The sequence below is a fragment of the Rhinatrema bivittatum genome, chromosome 3 (assembly GCF_901001135.1).
Source record: "Rhinatrema bivittatum chromosome 3, aRhiBiv1.1, whole genome shotgun sequence".
Classification (NCBI taxonomy): Eukaryota; Metazoa; Chordata; class Amphibia; order Gymnophiona; family Rhinatrematidae; genus Rhinatrema; species Rhinatrema bivittatum.
The window spans coordinates 5,729,390-5,753,978 of record NC_042617.1 but is presented as its reverse complement, the minus strand read 5'-3'; the positions used below and the strand labels follow the sequence as shown (position 1 = coordinate 5,753,978).

At 47.6% G+C, this 24,589-nt stretch overlaps 1 protein-coding gene across 2 annotated transcripts in view; it reads right to left on the bottom strand.

The window, feature by feature from the left end:
* The window catches only part of LOC115086669 (protein YIPF3-like), a 55,769-nt gene extending 40,481 nt beyond the window's left edge, over positions 1 to 15,288 (bottom strand). Inside the window, exons 1-2 of one of the 2 annotated variants that reach the window (XM_029592838.1) lie at positions 15,177 to 15,288; positions 14,875 to 14,966 (exon numbers count right to left, since the gene is read on the bottom strand). In XM_029592838.1, the coding sequence (XP_029448698.1) occupies positions 14,875 to 14,946 (72 nt within the window). In that variant the 5' untranslated portion in view covers positions 14,947 to 14,966; positions 15,177 to 15,288. Of the gene's footprint in view, positions 1 to 14,874; positions 14,967 to 15,124; positions 15,144 to 15,176 lie in introns of those variants that run through there. The other variant, XM_029592839.1, reaches the window with a different exon arrangement.
* Positions 15,289 to 24,589: the final 9,301 nt, after the last annotated feature.

The window sequence follows — 24,589 nt, the reverse complement described above, 5'->3', positions numbered from 1 at the left end:
CTCCGGAGCATGGAAAAGCTGGGGCTGCGCACTCCGTCTGTCACCGTGCACTGCGGACATCTAGATTTCTGCTCCTGAGGTCCGACTAAAGCCAGGGGGTGGCAAACGTGGAAAAGTCTCCATGGAGTTGTGAATGAAGGCTCACAGTGCCAGATCCCACCCCTGAACGCCTAAAGGAGCAGGAGGAAACTGCCAAGTTAAAACAAAAAGAAAACCAGACAAATGGAGATTGTGTAGCACAGAAATGGACAGGGTTACATGTCATTGCGAGGTGTGATGCAATGCATACACTGAGAGGCACATTAAGAGGTCAATTTACTAAGCAGCATTAGGGCTTTACTGCATAGTATAGGCCTTAAAGCACAGATAACCTACAGTGCTTGAAATACTGTTACCTCCCCCTCACCAAAACAATGGTGCAATGATTTGCATGAAAATCATTAATATTGTAACTGAATGCAAATCAAACAACACAGCTTGCCTTCAAATTTGCAAGCTGCACGTCTGAAGTGGCACAGATAACTTTCTGCAAGAGCATTAGGATAACAACACACTCCACAGCATTAGGGCAATTCGTTATTACCTCAAATGCATTGATATGCATATATGTATCATATGTATCTAGTTAAAACCCCAGCTTCTTTTCTCTGTTCCAAGTTATTACTACCCTGTTTTATTGTAACTGCAACCCTTAACTTTCACTTGTATATTGTTACTATTACTACTACCTTTTTTAATTTTTGTTATTTATTGTTATTTATGACCTCTTGTTACCTCTTCACTTGTTAATTGTAAACAGACATGATGCGATACTCATCGCGAATGCCGGTATAGAAAAACTTTAAATAAATAAATAAATAAATGTCAAATTTAATTGCATCATGATCACGACTTCCAAGCGGATCCATCACCTTTTGCACCAGGTCCTGTGTTCCACCGAGAGCTAGATCTAAAATGATTTTCCCTCTTTCACTGGTTCCTTGACAAGCTTCTGCTTGAAGCGGTTGTTTATGGCATCTGGGAACTTTATCTCCCTAGCATATCCTAGTGAGACGCTTACCCAATCAACATTGGGATGATTTACATGGAGAAATTACTTACCTGATAATTTCGTTCTCCTTCGTGTAGACAGATGGACTCAGGACCACTGGGTTATGCCCCTCTGCCAGCAGATGGAGACTGAGTCAGGTTTCAAAGCTGATGTCTCTCTAGATACACCCCTGCAGTGACCTCAGCCTTTCAGTATTCTCTTCGAAAAGCCATTGTGAACATATATCGAAGAACTTGATTAGAATTTGGATACAACTTGATTAAACCCTTGGTTAACAAAACTTGATTAAAAAAAAAAAAAAAAAAAACTTAATTAAGAACTGGAGACTGTCAGTGTACTCAACCATCATAAGTGTCGAAACCAGCCATACTGTGGATGCCCTGAACTACAGGTAGGACAACAGCTTACCCATATTCGTATGGAATTGAAGTTCGCCTCATAGGCGATGCCGTGGGCAGGATGCTGAGTCCATCAGTCTACGCTAAGGAAAACGAAATTATCAGGTAAGTAATTTCTCCATTTCCTAGCGCGTAGCCAGATGAACTCAGGACCAATGGGAAGTACGAAAGCTACTCCTGAACGGGGCTGGAGGCTGCCCATGGTCCAGTTAGCACCGCCCTTGCAAAGACCGTATCCTCTCGGGCCTGGACGTCCAGGCGGTAGAACCTGGAGAAGGCATGTAGGGAAGACAACGTCACTGCTCGGCAGATGTTGGCGGGTGACAGTGGCTTAGCCTCCGCCCAGGATACTGCCTGGGCCCTAGAATGAGCTTTGATCTGAATGGGTAATGGCTTTCCTGCCTCTATGTAAGCTGACTTGATCCAGTGGGCTATAGTAGTTTGTGAAGCCGCTTCACCCCATTCCTACCCGCCATGAAGAATAAATGAGTGATCTGTCTTGCGCACTGGTTCTGAGGGCTCTAGGAGTCTGCCAACGTTTAGATGGCGAAGAAGGCAGGAGTTGTGTCCTTGTGTCCCTCCGGGGACGGTAAGGAAATGGATTGATTCAAGTGAAACTCCAAGATCACCTTTGGTAAGGAGGGGACAGTGCGAAGCTGTACTGTTCCTGGAGTAAACCGAAAGAAATGGTTCCCAACAAGACAGCGCCTGTAGGTCAGAGATTCGATGGGCCAAGCATATTGCCACCAAGAAGACAGTCTTTAGTGTTAATAGCCATAGCGACAGACTGCACATCGGTCTGAAGGAAGGTCCTGCTAGGAATTTATTCTAACTTGTTTAAATTTCAGTTCCCTGTAAAGCCTTTCACACTACATTCATGTTCTGTGTAAACCGATGTGATGTTCTCAACGAATGTTGGTCTATAAAAATGTTTAAATAAATAAATAGAGGTTCCATAGGGGGACTGGCCACTTTAAGGGTGGTTGGAGTTGATTAACCCCTTTTAGGAAACAGGTCAAGTCCGGATGTGCCGACAGACTGTTTCCATTCACCTCGGCTCTGAAGCAGGAGAGGGCTGCTACCTGGACCTTGTAGGAGTTGAGGGACAATCCTTTCTTCAGGCCATTCTGTAAAAATTCCAGAATCATGGGAATCTCGGCCACTCGCGGGGACACCCCACAGCCCTCCCACCAGGCCTCAAATATTCTCCAGATCCGTATGTATGCCAGGGACTTTGAGAACTTCTGCGCGCGAAGCAAGGTGGCAATCACGGCTGCCGAGTAACCACGCTTCTTCAGGCGAGCCTTCTCACGAGCCAGACCGTAAGAGTACTGAGACGGATCTTCGTGAAGTATCGGGCCCTGCTGGAGAAGGTCCCTGTGTGGGGGGAGGCACAGAGGACTACTTACGAGGAGCCTTTGCATGTTTGCGTACCCTGGGCCAATAGGAGGACTAAACCTCTGTGGTGTTCTATTTTGTGGATGATCTTGCCCAGTAGAGGCCATGGGGTGGGGTGGCGTACAGTAAGTCCTCCTCTGGCCAGGTCTGGACGAGGGCGTCGATCCCTTGGGAGTGCTGATTTAGTCTGTGATTGAAGAACCCAGGGACTTTTACATTATGAGATGTAGCCAGTAGGTCCATGGCCGGGAGGACCCAGTTTGCTGGAAGCCTTTGGTTGACAGTGTCCATTCCTCCGGGTCCAGGCTTTCCCTACTGAGGAAGTCCGCTGTGACGCTGTCTTTTCCTGCGATGTGGGAGGCAGAGATCCCTTGTAGGTTTAATTCCACCCATTCCATAATGGGGTCTATTTCCAGAGACACCTGATGGCTCTTGGTTCCTCCCTGGCGGTCGATGTAGGCAACCGTTGTTGCGTCGTCCAACATCACCCAGATTGCTTGCCCCTGGAGTCTGTGGCTGAACCACAGGCATGCTATTCTGACCGCTCTAGCTTCCAGGTGGTTTATGTTCCAGTTTGCCTCTTCCTTGGTCCATTGCCCCTGGGCTGTCAGCTCCTGTCAGTGAGCTCCCCACCCTGGGAAGCTCGTCTGTTGTGAGGACGATCCAGCTTGGTGGGGATAGGCTTATGCCCTTGCTTAGGTGGATTTCCTGTAACCACCACTGGAGCCAAGAGAATATCTCCGTTGGTAGGTGGAGGCGAATCGAGTAGTCTTGGGACAGTGTGTCCCAACGTGACAGTAAGGAGTGTTGGAGAGGCTGCATGTGAGCCCTCGCTCACGGTACTACTTCCCGTGTTAAGAACAAAGGTCCAACAAGCCCAGCAACCTGTTTCCAACAGTGGCCAATCCAGGGCATAAGAACCTGGCAAATACCCAAAAACTAAGTCTATTCCATGCTACTTTTGCGAGTAATAGCAGTGGCTATTTTCTAATTCAACTTAATTAATAGCAGGTAATGGACGTCTCCAAGAACTTATCCAATCCTTCTTTAAACACAGTTACACTAACTACATCCTCTGGCAATGAATTCTAGAGTTTAATTGTGCGTTGAGTGAAAAAGAACTTTCCCCGATTAGTTTTAAATGTGCCACATGCTAACTTCATGGAGTACCCCTAGTTTATTATCCGAAAGAGTAAATAACTGATTCACATTAACCCGTTCTAGACCTCTCATGATTTTAAATACCTCTATCATATCCCCCTCAGCCATCTCTTCTCCAAGCTGTAAAATCCTAACCTTTTTAGTCTTTCCTCATAGGGGAGCTGTTCCATCCCCTTTATCATTTTGATCGCCCTTCTCTGTATCTTCTCCATCGCAACTATATCTTTTTTGAGATGCGGAGACCAGAATTGTACACAGTATTCAAGGTGCGGTCTCACCATGGAGTGATACAGAGGCATTATGACATTTTCCGTTTTAATCACCATTCCCTTTCTAATAATTCCCATGAGGCAGAGGACATGAAGAAATTCCCACACCTTGGGGCACATTGTGATCGTCAACCGGTGTAATTGGTCCAGCAGTTTCCTCCTCCTCGGGGGAGGAAGGAAAACCTTGTTCTGCTTGGCGTCAAATCGGGCCCCCAGGTACTTTAAGGACAGGGATGGATTGAGGCTGCTCTTGTCCATGTTCAAGACCCAACCGAGTTCCTGTAGGAGGGACCTGACCCTGCTGGTTACCTGGAGGCTCTTTTCCACAGACTTTGCCTGGATCAGCCAGTCGTCCAAGTAGGGGTGCACCAGGATCTCTTCTTTCCTCAGTGCTGCCACCACGACCGCCATAATTTTGGAGAATGTTCTGGGGGCAGTTGCCAGACTGAAGGGTAATGCCCGGAACTGGTAATGGCGACCCTGTACCACAAAGTGCAGAAAATGCTGGTGATCTTGATGGACTGGAATATGAAGGTAGGCTTCGGAGAGCTCCAGAGAGGTTAAGAACTCTCCCGGTTGCACTGCCATTATGACGGAGCGGAGAGTTTCCATGTGGAAGTACAATGACCACAGCTGACTGCTGACGCTCTTGAGATCCAGGATGGGCTGGAATGAGCCCTCTTTCTTCGGTACGATAAAATAGATGGACTAGCGCCCCTTATTTACTTGGGCTGTAGGTACCGGAGTTATAGCCCTCAGACTGAGGAGCTTTATCAGTGTGGATTCCACTGCCAGTTTCTTGAGCTGGGAGTGGCAAGGTGATATCATGAACCTGTCCCGAGGGATACTGCGAAATTCCAGAGCATAGCCTTCTCATATGATGTCCAGTACCCATTTGTCCGACGTGATCTTGACCCACTGCTGGTAGAAGAGGGAAAGTCGACCCCCTATCGCCTCTTCCCGTGGATGGGTTGGCCCAACTTCATTGGGAAGCTCAGGTCGAGCCTGAGCCCAAACCTGTCCCTCTTTTGGATTGCCAGTTCCAAAAGGTCCAAGACCTCCCCGAGGTTTGGGGTGACTGGAACGACAGGTTTCTGTAGGGCCGGAACTGGGAGCCCCTGGCCCGACCCCTCATGGGAGAGGGGAACTGAGACCTCTTTTTTTTTCCGTCTTCCGGTAGTGGAGGCACTGGATATTCGCCCCACTTACTGGCTAGCATCTCCTACTCGTTTCTGAATAGGAGGGATCCCTTAAAGGGGATCTTTGTGAGCTTGGCCTTAGATGTTGCGTCTGCTGACCACTTCCTCAACCATAACTGTCTTCTGACCGCCACCACTGAGGCTACTCCTCTGGCCAAGGTATGCACCAGTGGCGTAGCCAGAATTGATTTTTTGGGTGGGCACAAGGTTAACATGGGTGGGCTGTAGGCATGCAGGTCTACTAGTTGTTTTTTTACTGATAAATAATGCCAAATTATGCAGCATAGCATTCACATCTACGCCTAAGTATGAGGTTTACTTAATGATACAAACATAATTCACGGTGATTTGTGGTACTTTAGCCTTCTTATTACGATTTTATACACGGCTCCTACCTGTCCATAAATTTTGAGAGAGCGGTTGTGTTGCTTATATTTAAATTGCTAACATCTCAAAATATAGATATATATTTTTACCTTTGTTGTCTGATCTTTGTATTTTTCTAATCAGTTGGTCCTGGTCTCTTTTTCCCATTTTCCCTTATAGCTCATTTCCTAATTCCTTTTCAGTGTCTTTCTTCTATTACTGTCTTCTTCCCTTCCACACACACACACACACACACACATACACGCTTTCTCTCACAGACTCCCTCTCACACACTCAAGCTGTCACTCTCATATGCTCTCCCCCCCCCCCCCCCTCAAGCTCACATTCAAGTTCTCACTTTCTCACCCCTCCCCAGGCTTATATTCTTATGCACACACAGACGCACATCCAGGCACCCATTCTCACCCACACACATAAACCCAGACTCCTATTCTCACCCACAAACCCATGCTCCCAGTCTCACCCACACATATTCAAGCTCCCATTCTCATCCATACATATACACATTTAAGGTACTATTCTCACCCACACATATTCAACCACCCATTCTTATCCACATATTCAAGCTTCCATTCTCACCCACCCACACAAACCCAGGCTCTCATTCTCACCCATATATACACACATTCAAGCTCCCATTCTCACCCACCCACAAACCCAGGCTCCCATTCTCAACCACACATACACACATTCGAGCTCCCATTCACCCACATATTCAAGCTTCCATTCTCACCCACATACACACCCAGGCTCCAGTTTTCACCCACACACACTCCCATTCTCATCCACACATACACATTCAAGCACGTGCACAGCTTCCGCTTTCTCCCCCAGAGCAGGAAGATCAGCTGCCTCTCCTGCTGCCACCGGCCTCCTGCTATCTTCGGGCGTCGGGCCGTACTGCCCGCCGAACTTCCTGTCGGGGGGGGGGGGGAGCGGAAGCGCAGCGCACAACGTCCGCTTCCTCCCCCCCCCCCCCAAGCAGGAAGATCGGCGGACCATACGGCCCGACGCCCGAAGAAGATAGCAGGAGGCCGGTGGCAGCAGGAGAGGCAGCTGATCTTCCTGCTTTGGGGGAGAAAGCGGAAGCTGTGCGCGGCGCTTCCGCTCCCCCAAACAGGAAGTTCGGCGGGCCGTTTGGTCCGAAGATAGCAGGAGAACGGGTGGCAGAGAGGCAGCTGATCTTCCTGCATTGGGGGGAGGAAGCGGAAGCTGCTCGCGGCGCTACCGCTCCCCCCCCCCCGAACAGGAAGACCGGTTGGCCATACGGCCGCAGCACTGCTTCCCCATGTGTGCCGTGATGGCGCGCGAGGCGTGGGTTCTCTTGTTCGCTGTCGCGGGGATGGGATCCCGCGACAGCCTTGCAGTTCCAGTGCCAGTTGGGTGGGCCTGGGTCTAAGTTGGGTGGGCACCTGCCCACCCAGGCCCACCCGTGGCTACGCCACTGGTATGCACTAGGTTTGAGCTTGCATCTGTCAGGAAGGCTGTGGTGGGTTCAATCGCCACTCCTGCGTGCACTCCAGAGCTATCTGCCTTTCTCAAGAGGAGCAAGCAGGAGTATGCCATCAGGGCACAGCAGGAAGCTATCTGCAGTGTTACTGCTGTCACGTCGAAGGCCTGCTTAGGGATGCACTCTAGCCACCTATCGTGATCATCCTTCAAAGCCGCCCCTCCCTTAACAGGGATGGTTGTTTATTTCGAGATGGCGCAGACCATGGCAGCCACTTTGGGGAAACGCAGGCGTTCCTTGACCGCTGGTCCAGAGGATTCAAGGCCTCCAAGACCCGACCTCCTTTAAAAGCTTGCCTCCGGGGTGTCCCATTCCAGGTCAATCAACTCCTGGATGGCTTCCAGCATTGGGAAATAGCAAGAGGCTTTACGAAGAGACACCAGGATGGGGTTTTTCTTTGGCTCCACCATAGGGTCCGTGCCTGGAACTCCCAGAGTCTTCAGGGCCTGGAAGACTAGTGCCGATAATTCATCTCTGTGGAAGAAATGAAGCATGGCTCGGTATGGTTCCAGGCCTGGAGGGATTCCCCTGTCCTCCAGTGTATCCCTGTCGTCATCCATGGTATCTGGGTCCCTGTCAGGGATACTCTTGATGAAGCGTGGCATGTCTCGCAGCCTGCAGGCAGGGCCGGGAGAGCGAGGCCCTCCCACAGTTGGGGTTTAACCCGGTGGGACCGGGTCCGACTGCGCCTGAACAAAGGCTTGAAGGCCCTGAAAAAATTTCAACCAAGAGAAGGCCGCCGGGACCATATTTGCCCCAGTGGGAACCGGGATAGGGGCCACTGAATTGCCCTCTCCCAGAGAGGATGCAGTCTCGGAATTGCTCAGGTCCGGGGAGCTACCAGATAGGGTCGCGGCTGATCCGTCCTCAAACTGGGATGGGACGGACTTGGAAAATATTTGAGAATCCAGTCCTCCCTGGGCCTCCTCACAGTGTTGACATAGGCAGGATTCCAGGTCAGACTGTGCAGCTCTAATATGGCAGGCCATGCAGAGAGAGTGTAGCTTGAGCTTCTTTGCTGCCGGGGCCATAGCCTGTGTGGTTTGTGCGTTTAGCCAGCTATTGTCTATCGGGCACACACCAACTTGCCTCGGCACGCATATTTGCGTGCACATTAGGCGCACAGAAGGCTAGCCTGCACCGTGCGTACCGACAGCCGAAGGGGGAAAATGGTGCTGCACCAAACCGTGTGCAAGATAGTGCCACCGTGGATCGCCACATGGAAAGTCGACTGAGCTGAAAACGGGGCCTAGCCCATCAGAGGGGCCGCTCAACCCACTCGGAACCCCTTCCCTCGCCCAAACGGAGATCAAAACGAAGTCAGCACGGCGTGCTGAGCAAGGAGACTGAAGGAAAGACTTACCGAAGCCCTTCCATACCTCTGGATGGGAGGAGTTCTTCTCTATTTACCAGATCTCAGTGCTTACTAGCTGAGTACAGAGACAGTCTCTGGCTGCAGGGGGAGAGGACTTAGGGCATCACCGCTGCGCTTGGCTTCCTGCACCCGCTGCCTTTCAGCTGCTTCAGCAGCTAAGTCCATGCTGGGAACCGCTTACCGGACCCAGGCACACCTCTGAAGGATCTCGGAAATCACCTCAGGAATTCTCAAATGGGGGAGGGACCCTTAAGTATCACTGCAGGAGAGCGGGGCTCGATCTTCCTTTAAAGTGAAGGTTAAAAATTTCTCTCTTTGGATTAGTGCTGCAATCCCGCTAACACCTTGCTAGTGCGGGGATAGCATCCATATCTGCTAGGAGCTGAGGTATATCTAGGGTGATGTCGGCTTTGAAACCTGACTCCGTCTCCCATCTGCTAGCAGAGGAACACATAACCCACTGGTCCTGAGTCCATCTGGCTACACGCTAAGAAATTTCCATTATTACATTGCCGATTCTATTACCCTGCTGGATCTCTGTAACATGTCACAGTGTGTTTCCTCATCTTGTCCAGGCAGGCAGTAGTATATCCCCACTGCTGTACCCTCTCCATCACACTTGGAAGTTTTATCCTTGAGGAGTTTAGAATCAGTTTGTTTCTTGCAGAAATGTTATCCCGCTTGACTTATGCCACATCTCCACCAATCTGATCCATCCTGTCAGATCAATACAATTTGTACCCTGGTATCACAGTGTCCCGTTTGAGATACCCATTATATCTCTATCATTAAGTACCATATATTCTAACTCTCCAACCTTATTTTTCAGACTTCTGGAATTTGCATAGAAATGTTTTTCTAGTATCCTTGGAAGATACCTCCCCTCTGAACCATGTGCTTCTGAGTGACTGACAGCTTTCCTGCATGATTTAATTCAAAAGCTGTTCTATCTCCTTTTTATATATTAGCGCCAGCAGCCAGGTTCCCATTGGAACAAGCTCCCTCACCCCATTCCCTGCACCATTGTCTCATCCACGCACTGGGGCTCTTCCTGCCTCTGGGGTCCTGCATTTGGAATGGTGAGCACTTTTGAAAATGCAACCCTGGAGGTTCTGGATTTAATGTTCCTACCTAAGAGCCTATATTTAGCTTCCAGAACCTACTTCCTTCACCTTCCTATGTCATTGGTACTCACATTTACCATGACAGCTGGCTCCTCTCCAGCAGTCTCTAAAATCTTATCTAGATGGCATACGAGGTCTGCTATCTTTGCACCAGGCAGGCAAGTTACCAAGCGATCCTCATGCCTACTAGCGACCCTGCTATCTATATTCCTAATGACTGCATCGCCAACTACAAAGGCCAGTCCTAACCCTTCTCTCCTGGGCACACACCCATGGAGGGACATACTAGGTATGCGAGGATAAGGTATCAACTGGAGGGCAGGTCTTAGCTACAGGATCACTTCCTGCCACACTAAAGTGACTGTCTCTTTCCAGGTAACCTTGCTCCTCCAAAGTAGCATAGGGGCTGCCAAACTGGAGTTGGGACTTCTCTACTGTCTCTCTGAAGGTCTCCTCTATATGCCTTTGCCTGTCTCAGCTCCTTCAGGTCTGCCACTCTGGCCTCCAGAAATCGGACTTGTTCTCCAAGAGCCAGGAGCTCTTTGCATCAGGAGTACACATACAGAAAATAAGTGAAGGTGGTGTTTTGTTTTTTTTTGCACAGGTGTTTAAATCAGTTTATTTATTTTATTTTATTTATTTAAGGCTTTTATATACCGATTTTCTCTGATGATTGAGTGGTGCACAACTTTGATTGGAGGAACATGTAGGGATCCCTTGTAGGCTTCCCTTAAGGGTCTGGCCGCAGAGTGAAATTTGAGAGGGTGTAGCAGGTCAAGAGGGGTCTGATGGTGAATGCTTTTGTGAATAATTGTGAGCGATTTATGGAGAATCCTAAAGTTTACTGGGAGCCAGTGAAGATCTTTTAATACGGGAGAGATGTGCTCTCTCCGATTAGTATTCGTCAGAATTCTTGCCGCCGCATTTTGGAGCAACTGGAGGGGTTTTATTGTAGTAGCAGGAAGACCTTGCAAGATGGAATTGCAGTAATTGACCTTGGAGAACAGAATGGCTTGGAGAACAGATCTGAAGTCATAATGAAAAAGAAGCGGCTTGAGTTTTTTGAGAATGTGTAGCTTGTAGCAGCACTCCTTTGTAGTGTGGTTTATGAATTGCTTTAGGCTCAGGTGACTATCTATTATGACTCCAAGGTCTCTTTTGGTCTTTGATTTTGTGGATGATTAATCTGGCTGGTAACTATATCCTCTGTGCTGGTTGCCAGAGTCAGGACTGCGAATACTGAGGGATCTTGTAATGGGGGTTATGTTAGAATTAAGCCAGGCTGAGGGTTTAATCTATTTTATTTACTGTAGTCATATTAAATAATGATTGTGTATATATTTGCTGTAACCTGCTAGAATAGTGGATAGTGTGGACCTGAAATATTTTAATTAAATAACCAAAATACAATCTCTCACCAACAGGAAGATAATCATACATGTGGTACTTGGTGCAAAAGACTGGACAGTCCCCATCTCACTGCTGGACCTTCGTCTGCCTCTTAATGTTGTTGAAGTTTATTTATTTGAGTGTTTTATATATCGTTGTTCCACGTAAGAATCACTAGTTCACGACAGTGTACAGAGTAGACACTCACAACATAGGATGAATTACAAAGGTAGGCAGGTACACAGGTGAACAAGGAAAGCGTTCTAAAACTAAGGGTGAACTTCAGAGACAGACACACAGCCAGAATATGGGGGGGGTTTGTTCAGGACAAATTTCAGTTATCTGTGTCAAGGTGAATTGGATGTAGCAGTCAAACAGTAGGCATTAGTGAACAGCCAAGATTTCAGCTCTCTTTCTTACATTTCTTGCTGTCTGTTATTGTTTGAAGATTCTCTGGCACTGAGTTCCACAGCTTTGGGCCAGCAACTGATATCACTTGGTCTCTAGTTTGTTAGATGAAAGTTTCTTGTGGTCGGGATTTCTAATAGGTCTTTATTCTGAGATCTAAGAGTTGGTGTGGGAATATTCCCATCATGATGATGGTCGTATTAATGTTGTTTAATATTTATTGTTAGAACTTTGTATAATATTCTTGACTATACAGGGAGCCACTGCAGTGCTATCAGAATTGGGTTGATGTGGTTGTATTTCCTTGGTCCAGTCATTTAAAGCTTTTAAGGACTGGGTATGCTTTAATCAGATTAAGGCGAGTTTTCTGTTAGCTTGTCAATGACCTGCAATAGGACTAAAATTAGTCAGCTACTAAAATCAGGTGTAATTACATGTTGATGTAAATCCTTAACTGACTTATTGTGAAAAAAAAAAAAAAGTGTCCTGCTGCTTGGGGAAAGCTCCTATATATTAAAATTGTGACAGGAGGAGTGGGTGAGAATCAAACACCACCGACTACTTGTCCAGGAACCATCTCTTATACCACCTTAGAGCAAAGCACACAGAATTAATTTGACTTTCAAAGTACTTTCCCAGGACATAAAGATACAATTAGAACTGAATTCAAACTTCGAACTACACACGGGATTAATTCAAACTCACAAACTACTTTCCCAGTAGAAAATATTTATACTCACTAACATCTCAATCTTCAAACAGTTTTTGCAAGATTTAAATGCAAACTTTCCTGAGCAAGCCAATACTCAAGCCTGCTCACTCACCAGCAGATGCTTCTGCTTTCAGTACTCCCTCATCTACTCAGGATGCTAGATAAATCACAGGAAGAATCTCAACTAGGCAAACTGGATGGACCAACTGCCGTCAATACTATGGGTCAGCTTTCAGCACTGCTCCCGCTGATGCAACGTACTTTACCTGCATGCTTTCCCCCAGTTTTTAAACAGGGAAGTACCTGCACATGTTCCTTTTGAAAACTGCCCTGGGAAAAGGTATCTGCAGATATAAGCACCTGCTTATTCTCCTGGGTACTTTTTCCCTTGGCACTAAACTTAGATTTGAAAATGTCATCTGCATTCCCACCCAGGAAACGCTTACTTCTTACTCGGCAGAAAGTATATATGTTGATGGAGGCCTGAATTGTCCCTATAATTTTCTGAGCATATTTTAAAGGAGCTTGTTCTCTCTGAACCAAACAAGATGGAAGAGGGAGAGCAAAGCATTCCCGATATTCTTCTATATATGACAGAACTGAGAAGTGCAGACATTGCAAAAGCAGGCCTAAAACTTTCTTTCCCTGCTGCCGGACTGTCTGCCTTCAGACAGTCCGGCAGCAGGACACTTGGACACTTATTGGAGGACTATTACCTCTAATGTCATTTTGAGCCCATGCCGTTCTCTACACTAAAATTAACTCTCTACTTCTTACAATAAAGTGAGAAACTTCCAATCAAAAGCAGTGCTTGGCCCTCACCCATATGCATTGATTATGTATTATGCCTATTTAGTTCTACAGAAGTGAAATAACGGAGCCAGGGCTCTCCTGCCAATACGCTCGAGACTGGCATCAATGAGCAGATCTACAACCCTGCCTGATCCTTGGTGTTCAAATAGACACTGACCAGATATGCTTGCACCCAACTGCTTAACCTTCCAGACCTATACACAGATGAATGCAAACAGATGTCTTAATGGAGAGAAACTATTCATTTCCTTCAACATTTGTTTGCCAGCTGAAGTGAGATCAAACTAACTTAATTAAAAAAATGTGAATTTGCTCCTAGTTTTTAGGGATAGATAGCCTATAATTTTTCTGAATGAAATCCATGCAAACTTTTAGCCCAAGATTTGTTTTGCTAATTTAGAAACAGTGAAAGTGAGTCTACAATTACTGACCATATTATTACATTATATTTTAATTGATATAACATTAAAATCTTTAATGCTATAACATTTTTACTAAAATCAAATTCTGATCAACAGTAGTTTGAATAATTAATAAGCTCTTAAACAATATAATTAATACAGTTGGAGGATCCTATTACTCCTACATGATCCCTGCAGATATTTTACCCAGGTAAAGGAGTGGATATTTTTGGATAGTCAGTTTACTGAACTATGTAATTATTTTATTTATTTATTTAGCTAGCATTTTTATATACCGAAGTTCATGTAGCAGAGTTACAAATCAATTCGGTTTACATTTTAACATTAACCTGCATGTAAGAATGCTATTACATAGAACAAGGAATATCTGACTTGGAACAACTAAAACTGGGAGAACTGGTATTACCATAAACCATAAATAATAAATAGTGATATTTTTTGTGTAACAGGCTAAACACTAGTTAGACATGTAATCATCTAAACAAAAGCTAAATAAGGATCAAACTAGACAAACTGAGAGTTGGTAAGCTGCAAGTAGGAATGCTAACTGGAGTGACAATATTGGTATATTCTGAAAGGAGTCTTTGTAAATAAGGAAGGAAGTGAATAGAGGGAGATTATTGGTGTAGATTGAAAATTTGCTTAAGTAAATGTTTTTTGAAAATTTCCCTTTATGTTACTATGAAAATGTGGCTGTGTGTCAAATGCAGGAATGTTTGTACCCACTTACACTGCAATTACACAGAAGCAGGTGCAAAGTACACGCTCAGATTTGAAAAGGACATCTCTGTACAAATGTTAATAGCATGAATAGGGATATTCCCACACCAACATAAAATGTTTGCTTATACAAAACCAAACAAACAATGGTAAAGGAGAAACCCAAAAGAACAGCACGGCTAAGAGAAGTTTCCGTTCCAAGCTACTATTTGGTACAAGGTATGGGGAGAGAGAAGAGATCCTCTGGTATCCAATGATACAGAGGTCAAGAAGATGGGGCTTTTTCTGGCTCTTTTTGCCCCAATTGTATTCGGTGCATCCGGCCTGATTAAGAAGAACTTCCAGGTTCACCTTGGTTTGTTTGTTGCCTGCGCCTGGAGGAGGCTCCCTGTGGTGTGCACAATGCCAGCACCAGCAGTAAGTCTGAGACGCAGCACTCTCTGCGCCTTAGAAGGGAGGTCCATTCCCATCAAGGAATGAAAAAAATACCAAACAAAATCCATCTGCTGCCGACCCTGCAGATCTGCCCCAGCCTTACCTGCAGGTTCTCCTCGAAGCCTGCCCACTCCGCGCCTGCCAGGCCCCTGCTGCCTGCTGCTGGGCTGGCCATGCTGCTCCACTCGCCGGCGGCTGCGGAGAGGAAAGGGACACCGGGGTTTGTTTGTCTGCTTATTTATTTATTTATTTATTTCAAGCCTCTCTAAGCGGCGACATAAGACACCAAACTAGAACAAAACACAGCCGCAGGCTGCAGCTTCACCAACGTCTCTCCCCCACGAATCATTCACCTGCAGCGGCCCGGACCCCTCACCCCTCTCTCCCACCCACCGCTACACTCACCCCGGGCTCCTCTACCTCTCCGACCCGGAAGTAAACACTGCGGCGCTGACGTGGGCACGTCCGGCTGCGCTCCCGCACCCGCCACGCTGAGTCATGACGCAAGAGGAGAGACGCCACTCCCAACATGGCGGCCTGAGGCGACCTCCCGCGGTACCGCGCCTGCGCCGAGAGCCAGTCCCGTCCCGGCGGCCTGCGCGCGGAAAGATGGAGGCGCGGGCGAGTGGCATCGTGGAGGAGATGCGGAACCGGGTCGTTCTGGGGGAGTTCGGGGTCCGCAACGTGAGTATGGGAGCCGGGATAGAGGGAATAACGTGAGCATCGTCAGTATCAGAGCCCAGGGGCGAAGGGAGGGAGGAACATGAGTATCAGAGCCGAGAGGAGAGGTAGTAATAGGAGTAGTAGGGCTGGGGGGGCAATGCAAGTATTAGAACCGGGGGAGGAGGGAAAGGAGAGGGGGTAATTTAAGTATGGTATATATATTTTTCCTTTTGAACTTATAATCTGCAATGGATGACTTTAATTGCCTTGTTGAATGTATATTTTTGCAATGTTATTTATATTATTTCTCGGTTGTTCCTCCACCTCTGTACCTTACTCTCCATCAGGTACTGTTCCAATTTTTTTCTCTCTGTCTTGTTTTTCTCCCTCGCTGCGCTCGCTTCTTTTATCTTCCTTACTGCTCCCCTCCCCCTGTTTTTTTTGTATTTTCCCCCCTTTCAGTTATTCTGTAAACTGGCACGATGTACCCACGAATGTTGGTATAGAAAAACAAATGAATCAATATCAGGGACTGGTGGGGGAGGAATTAACCTGAATATCAGAGTCAGGGACTGGGGTGGTATACAAAGGATCCCTACATGCCGCCTCCACTAAATCCACTCATCTAACAACCACTAGACAAGGGGCCTTCTCGACAGCGGGACCAACCATATGGAATGCCATCCCCCCGGATCTCAGACAGGAACCTTGTCTGCGGACACTCAAGAAAAAACTTAAGACCTGGCTGTTTCTACAAGTCTTCCCGTAACTAAACCAGCACCAGTTAAGTCACGGAATACACTTATTAAGACCCCTAACTCAATACGCACCATATCAGTCACTGTTACTGCACTGTTATTGTTTCCGAGTTACTCCTTCCACTTCTAGGGTCTTCTACTCCTTAGCCCCATTACCCCTGTTTTATTGTAACTTTCCTGCAACTTGTTTATGTTAAGGTTAATGTTTTATCACACTGTTCCTTGTAAACCAATTTGATATAATATTTTTCATGAAGGTAGGTATAAAAAAAAGTATAAAATAAATAAATATCAGACTTGGAGGAGGGTAATGGGGGCATTAACCTGAGTCTGGGATAAGGGAGTAAAATGAGCAACAAAGTTGAGGAAAGGAGCAACGTGAGTATTGGAGCTGGGGAGTGGGTGGAGGAGAGAATAATGGGAGTATCGGAGAGGGAGTAAAGCAAGTATCAGAGCTGGGGGCCATAAACTAAAGAGAGTATAAGAGTTGGGGAGAGGAAGGAATATATGAGCTTCAGAGCTAGAGGAGGAGTAATGGGAGTTTCCTGTTCATACCCAGATCGGTCCAGACAAGTGGTTTATGCATACCTGCCAGCCGATTGAGGCAGAGAATAAAAACTTTGAGGCACTGCTACATAACCGAGAGTGCCACCTGCGGTCCCTCAGTATTTCTGTCTCCAGCAGATGGTAGAGGTCAAACCTGCAGTTTTGACAAGAGAAAAATTTTAGAAGGGATTTAGAAAAGTAGAGAGTGCGCTTCCCAAGGTGCTAAGTACCTTTGTGGACCATCCCTTAGGTTGAGCAGGTCATCCAGTGGGTTGGTTCCCTCTCTGCTTTCAAAGTCTCCTCCTGTGAGCCTGAGGCTACTGGTCAGGGACGTATTCTTTTTCTTGTTGTTTTTGTTATATTAAATTAAGTTTAAAAAATAAGTATATACATAGAAGGAGATTCAGTACTTTGCTGGCTCACCGATTGGGGTGTTAGGCAGCTGGAGGTGCCACGGTCGGCAGGAGGAAGAGGGAGAGGAGCTCGCTGACCTTTTTTTTTTTTTTTTTCCCCTGGCGGGGAAACTTGATTGGTGAGGCGGTCTTGCTGTGCGCCGCTCGGTTGAGATGACCATGCGGCTTAGGCCTCTTCCACGTGTGCAGCCTGCTGCTTAATCGGGCCCACTCTGCATGCATGTTTTTCCTGCTGCGTCGGGGATGGCGTTGAAAACACGCATGGCTGCATGCAGGGCTTGTGGCTCTGGTTGGCATGGCTGAACTCGCGGTCCCTCTGCACCAGCTGTGCTTTGGGGGAAGGAGGGGGCCTCTGCGGGAGCAGCGTCAGATATTAGGGCCTCCAGGTCGTTGGAGGCAGGGGCTGCGGACCCAGGGGGACTGTTCCCAAGATTCTTCTGGACTCGGAGACTCCCCATCTCCTCTCACCCCTGTGGGACAAGATGTGGAGGAGGTCCAGGATGGGGAAGGAGGATCAGATGTTTAACTTCTCCCTTGGGGGGTTGATGACCCAGATGGGTTTTCCCCATAATTTGTTGTTCTCCTGCATAGGGCCTTACTGGCAAGGAAGGAAGCAGGGGGTAAAAGATCCACTGTCCCTCCTAAGAAACCTAGGAAGGTTCCCTTGAGGGGTTTGGGGGATCTTATGAGATGCCAGGGGCTGCCTTGGGTGGGAGCTGGGGCCCTTGGGGATTTGGAAGATTCAGATGATATGCAGGAGGGTCCTGCATCTTCTCGGGGGTGTATCCAGATGAGAGCCTAAATGCTGATCCTGATCAGTCTTAAGGATTACCCTGATCCAGATGAGGTTCTGGTGACTGAGGGGGATAATCCTCGGGTCCTACGCCTGCTTAAAAAGGAGGAGTTGGTTCGCTTATTGCTCAGGTGTTAGAGGAGCTGGTAGGGATGCAAAACCCACCTGTCTGGACTGATCTGGGGTATTACAGGAACGAAAATTAGCAGGTAAGAACCAGTTTTCCTATGAGAATCAGGGGGTATAGAAGCTGGGGGAAGGCTAGGAGATGGATTAATGTGAGTATGAGAGCTGGGGGTATGGGGAGGAGTGGAGGAAGTAATGGGTGTTTCAGAACTGGGGAAAACTGATGTAATGGGAGTATTGGAGCTAGGGAGGGGATGAGCAGAGGGGCATCGGAGCTAGGGGAAGAGGTTTCAGGAATATCAGAGCCAGGGAGGAGGAGTAGGACTATCTGATGATTTGGGGGGGGCGGGAAGCAATGTCAATAGGAGATGAGGGGGAGGGGGTTACAGAAGCATCAGAGCTGAGGGAATGATTTATAGGGATGTGAATAGTTTTTTGACGATTTAAAATATCGTCCGATATATTTTAAATCGTCAAAAATCGTTAGGGCCACGATACAATACCAATTCCCCCCGATTTATCGTCAAAAAAGCGTAAATCGGGGGAAGGGGGAGGGCAGGAAAACCGGCACACTAAAACACCCTAAAACCCACCCCCGACCCTTTAAATTAAATCCCCCACCCTCCCGAACCCCCCCCCCCCAATGCCTTAAATTACCTGGGGGTCCAGCGGCACACTAAAACCCCCTAAAACCCACCCTGACCCTTTAAATTAAATCCCCCACCCCCCAATGCCTTAAATTACCTGGGGGTCCGTAGCCTTAAATTACCTCCGTAGCGGCGGTCCGTAGCTAAATTGGGGGAAGGGGGAGAGCAGGAAAAGTGGCACACTAAATAGTGTAGTCTTCAGCCGGCGCCATTTTGCAAAATGGCCGCCGCAAAATGGCGGCGGCCATAGACCAAACGATTCGACGCAGGAGGTCGTTCCGGACCCCCGCTGGACTTTTGGCAAGTCTTGTGGGGGTCAGGAGGCCCCCCCAAGCTGGCCAAAAGTTCCTGGGGGTCCAGCGGGGGTCCGTGAGCGATTTCCTGCCGCGAATCGTTTTCCGTACGGAAAATGGCGCCGGCAGGAGATCGACTGCAGGAGGTCGTTCAGCGAGGGTTCCGGAACCCTCGCTGAACGTGTCTGGTTCCGGAACCCTCGCTGAACGACCTCCTGCAGTCGATCTCCTGCCGGCGCCATTTTCCGTACGGAAAACGATTCGCGGCAGGAAATCGCTCACGGACCTCCGCTGGACCCCCAGGAACTTTTGGCCAGCTTGGGGAGCCTCCTGACCCCCACAAGACTTGCCAAAAGTCCAGCGGGGGTCCGGAACGACCTCCTGCGTCGAATCGTTTTGGTCTATGGCTGCCGCCATTTTGCGGCGGCCATTTTGCAAAATGGCGCCAGCTGAAGACTACACTATTTAGTGTGCCGCTTTTCCTGCTCTCCCCCTTCCCCCGATTTAGCTACGGACCGCTGCTACGGAGGTAATTTAAGGCTACGGACCCCCAGGTAATTTAAGGCATTTGGGGGGGGGGGTTCGGGAGGGGGGGGGATTTAATTTAAAGGGTCGGGGGGGGGTTTTAGGGGGTTTTAGTGTGCCGGCTCACGATTTTAACGATTTTCACGATACTTTACACACCCAAACGGCAACAATACGATTCCCTCCCCCTCCCAGCCGAAATCGATCGTTAAGACGATCGAGGACACAATTCACATCTCTAATGATTTAAAACATTTTTAGACAATGTCTCAGGATTAATCAATCCCCCGACGTGGTATACACTGAAGTGAGAGAGCAGCAGTTACATCATATACAAATCATCCTTAAAATGTTGGGATTTGAAAGTGCAGCTGCACTGACTGGCCTTGAGAGAACTTATTTAAACTTGCCAGACATAACATACAGCCATAAACTTAAAACAAGACACGTGAGAACAAAGACTTAGGTTCATTACCTAAGTAGTCCTTAGAGTGGCGAACCCCCAGCCGTTGTACAGCTCCCAATCTGACCCCCATATTTTACCTTTCAACGTGTCAGCTTTTCAGTTAAAGCAATGCCATGCACCTGTGCCTGTAGGAAGCGATTTCCATTTAGTCGCTATTACAAATCTAGCTGCAAGTAACATGTGGTGGATCAATTCTTTCTTAAATTTTTCAATTCCCATCCCAGTAGTTAGATTAAATTGCACCTCTACCGTTTGCCCAGTCAGTCGCTGGACTCTACCCACCACCCATGCTTGTACAGTCCCACAGCCTCTCCAACAGAGAGGAGACGACGTAGTACAGAAGTTTTGAGGATTGCGATATATACATAAAACTAGTTTAACCATTAGCTCAGCCCTATGGGTGCACAGGGAAGACCTGTACTCACTGTGACAAATCCTTCTCCATTTTGCAACCTCGAAATGGCACTATAAGTCTATTTCCTGCTGACGCCCGCTCCAAGGTAATCTTGGAAAAAGCCCTATATACCACTAATTTAGCTTTACGATGCATTGGGCTCAGCAACAGAGCCAGTTCAATTGCATCAGGGGCCACCCATGTCCATCCCTCAACCCTGCACTTCTCCCACTCCCTCCCAATCTTCTTATGTTATGATCGTGTCTGTGCCAATACTTCAATCTCATCCTGAAGATTGGCAAAGGATTTTAATTGCCTTTCCTCTTACAGGTGACCTAAACGTCTCAGGTCTGCCTCCCACCATTGCTTAGCATCCGCACTAAAAGTGGGGAAATGGCGGTCGGGCCACTCCTTCCCATTCCCAGACCTCGAGATCTGTCTCCCCAGCCAACTCAACCTCTAATGAATACCAGAGAGTTCTTCTATCTTTATGTAACCAAACCCGTCAACTGAGAGAACTGTTTATCCAGCTGACTTGGGCAGGGTCAGCTATCGGCTATGTGAGCTGGATAACAGCCTGATAAGTTTAGGCCTGCCAAAGAGCTCTCCTAAAGTGAGGTTAGACGTAATCCGGCTAACGTTAAGATAGCTGGGGATATTCAGTAGTATGTCTGTGCTGCTGTATGTCCCTGCAAAGTTAGCCACATAAACTTATCTGGTTAACTTTGCTAGCCAATCAGTGGCTGAATATGCACCTTTGTTGTGTATTTTGTTGAATGGGTTATTAACCTTGGAAAGACAGATGAATCTCAATTTAAATTAAATTAATAGAAACATCAGATTGGGAGAGGGGAAAGGATTTCTGGACTGTGCGTGTTTCTCTCTCCCGGTTTCTCTCGGGGCAGCGTCTCTAAATGGGTTAATTTTGTACTTAATCACCCAGTAAAATGCATAAACCCAATCAAGACAGCATCCAAATACATTACACTTGTTTGCACGAACACTGGTGTCTTTCCCTGGAAGTGTTAACGATATATAAAAGAACCTTCATTACATCCGTTTCCTTACCATATATCTTTGGTCTCAGCGGATCATATTTATTTATTTATAACTTTTCTATACCGAAGTTCAAATACCAGAGTTAATTATCACTCCGGTTTACATTGCAACCATAAAAAACAGTGACAAAGTTGTCTTACATAGAACAGGGGGAGAGAAAAACTTGGATACAGCTTAAGCATGGGGAGTAACGTGTCAAAACTGGTAAGAACTGATAAGAGTTGGCTTTTCGGGGTAACAAGGTATTCTGAGGGAGGGGGTAGGAATGAGGGATTGTAAGGGGGTTGGAAGGTGGGGGGGGGAGGGTAGCGGAGGTAATCAGTAGTCCATATTGATGGACATTCATTTGAGCATATACATTCCAACTGTTTTTCTTAATGCACTTAAAAACCACTGCTATTACTAGCAACAGTAACATGGAATAGACTTAGTTTTGGGTAATTGCCAGGTTCTTATGGCCTGGATTGGACTCTGTTGGAAACAGGATGCTGGGCTTGATGGCCCCTTGGTCTGACCCAGTATAGCATGTTCTTATGTTCTTAAGCAGCACTTTCTTACTACTGGTATGAAGCAAAATCATTTTCTTAGCGACTAGTCAGATTAATCCAGAACAAGTGTGTTATGCACCTCTACCAGCAGATGGAGACAGAGCAAACTGATGTCACAGTATATATACTCATACAGCGATATCCGCCGCCTTGTATTCTGTCTCCAGCAGATGGTGGATGTGCATCTCCCCACTAGGGATTGCTTCAGATTGAAAAGAAGTAAGGAAAATTAATTCTCCCTGCTCTCTTGCGGTGATAGCAAATGGTCCTGCCCCCAGTTGAGCATTCTTGAGGTGATTTCTGTGGTCCCTCAGATGAGTGCCTGGCTTTTCAGCCACCGTGGACTTAGCTATTTAACAGCTGAAAGGCAGTGTGTGCAGGAGCTGAGCACAGCGGTGACGGCATATGCCATCTCAGGGCTGGAGCAACACACTGCAAGCCGTGCACTTGCACAGGGTGGCAGCTCTGAAGAGGCAGCAGCCTGGGTCAGCTAGTGGTCAAAGTGGAGCGGAGGCTGCGGGGCCACCTGGAGGATGCCACCCCACGGGCAGCTGAAGACAATACCTCAGGACGCAGAGGAGGCTTGCCAAACCCCTACCTGATCCGATGTAGGGGAAAAAAACATCTTCTGCACAAGCTGGCAGCAGGAGCAGCAGCATTTGAGTGACGTCATCTCCTGTTGCTGTGGGTCAGTCTCACGAGAGGAGGAGCAAGATTTCACAGCTCCCACTGCGAGACTGGTTCTGCAACAGCAGGAGATTCACTCAAATGCTGATCCTGCTGCTGGCTCGTGTGGGATGAGTGAGAAGCACGACACTAGTAAATTGTGCTAGGGAGTCCCAGCACTTGGAGTGGGAGGAGGAAGAGCCTGGGCGTGACTGGGTGAGGCAGTTCTTTGGGGACTGTAGGCAGGCAAGTTACCCGATCTTTGGGTGCTGGCAAAGAGGCCTTGAGACACTGAGGCAGTGGTGGCCATCTTGCCACCACGTGACAGAAGGCAGACTGGTTCAACAGAATTCCCCCGTCCCCACTGTCACCGATGGTTCATGGAACTTCAGAGGACCAGGATGGTGTAGGGGAGCCTGTTGGTATCATCAGCAACCATCTCCTCAGCAGGCTCCCCTACACCATCCTGGTCCTCAGAAGTTCCATGAACCATCGGTGACAGTGGGGATGGGGAATTCTTGGCCACTTGGCAGTTCAAAGGTACCTGTGGTTGTATAATTGCTTGAGGATGTGTGGTCCAAGTTGCAACTGTGTAACCTCCCTATCAAATGGAAGCTGTTGTTCAGGGACGACTTGGAGCAATTGATAAAGCATTTGGGTGAGTCAGAGGGAAACAAATTGCTGGATGATAAAAAGATCGGCAAGAAGAATTTCCTGTCTCATTCTCATTTAAGAGAAGCAAGGAGATTCAGTTTCAGCAAGAATGCTTCCTTCTCATTGCAAAGGCAAGGATTGGGGCAGCAGCAGTCTTTTTGAGGGGCTCATAGACCTGCCTATGATAATTCTGGTCAAGGGACCGGAGGAAGTAAGGCTTCCAATGACCAGGCAGGTCCACTCCTCTGTGGAGGCCGTTGTGGGGAGATTAACCCTCTTATGAGGAGTGGACTAAGATCACAGCAGATCGAGTTCTAGAGGCGATAAAAGATGGCTACACGTTACAGTTTCACGCCCATTCAGAGAGGCCTATGTAGTGTCTCATTGTACATCCAGCGTCAAAAGGGAAGTTGTGAGGGATACGTTACAGCGCGTGCGATGCTTAGAAGCAAGGGTGGCCGGTTCTATCGCCCCGGGGTAAGGGCCAGGGAAGGTACTCTGTTTTTCTTTGTGGTTTAGAAGGAGGACACCTTTTGGCCTATTCTGGATCTGCAGAAGGTCAATGTGGTGGTGTGAGTGCAATGTTTTCGTATGGAAACATTGTGAACAGTGATAGCGGCTGTTCGCAAAGAGGAGTATCTGCGTCTTTGGATTTGACAGGCAAGTCTGCATATCCCCATTCGTCTAGACTATTGGAAGTTTCTGTGGCTTGTGGTGCTAGGTGAGCATTTTCAGTTCCGAGCTCTCCTTTTCGGCTTAGCGACTGTGCCGAGGACTTTCACAAAGGTGATGGTAGTAGTAGCAGCAGCGTTGCTATGGGAAGAGGTTCTGGTTCACTCTTTCTTGGACAACTGGCTCATAGGGGCGAAGTCGGAATTGGAGTTCAGCAGGTTCTGAGTTTGTGCGGTCCCTGGACTGGGTAGTGAACTTAGTGAAGAACAATTTGATTCCATCACAGTCATTGAAATACTTGGGGGTGGGTTTCGATACCTGCATGGGCAAGGTGTTCCTTACCTTGGAGAGGGTGACCAAGTTACAGTCTTCAGATGCTTCGTTTACTCTGCCTTTCGTTGTCGAGGGTCTGGGATTATTTTCAGGGCCTGGGTTCTATGATTTCTATGCTGGAATTAGTTCCGTAGGAGTTTGCTCACATGCGGCCTCTGCAGCGAGCTCTTTTGTCCCATTGGAATCCATTGTCGGGAGTTTTTTTTACCTGCCTTTACCACTTCAGGGATGTGCCAGGTCCAGTCTCTCATGGTGGCTGTCT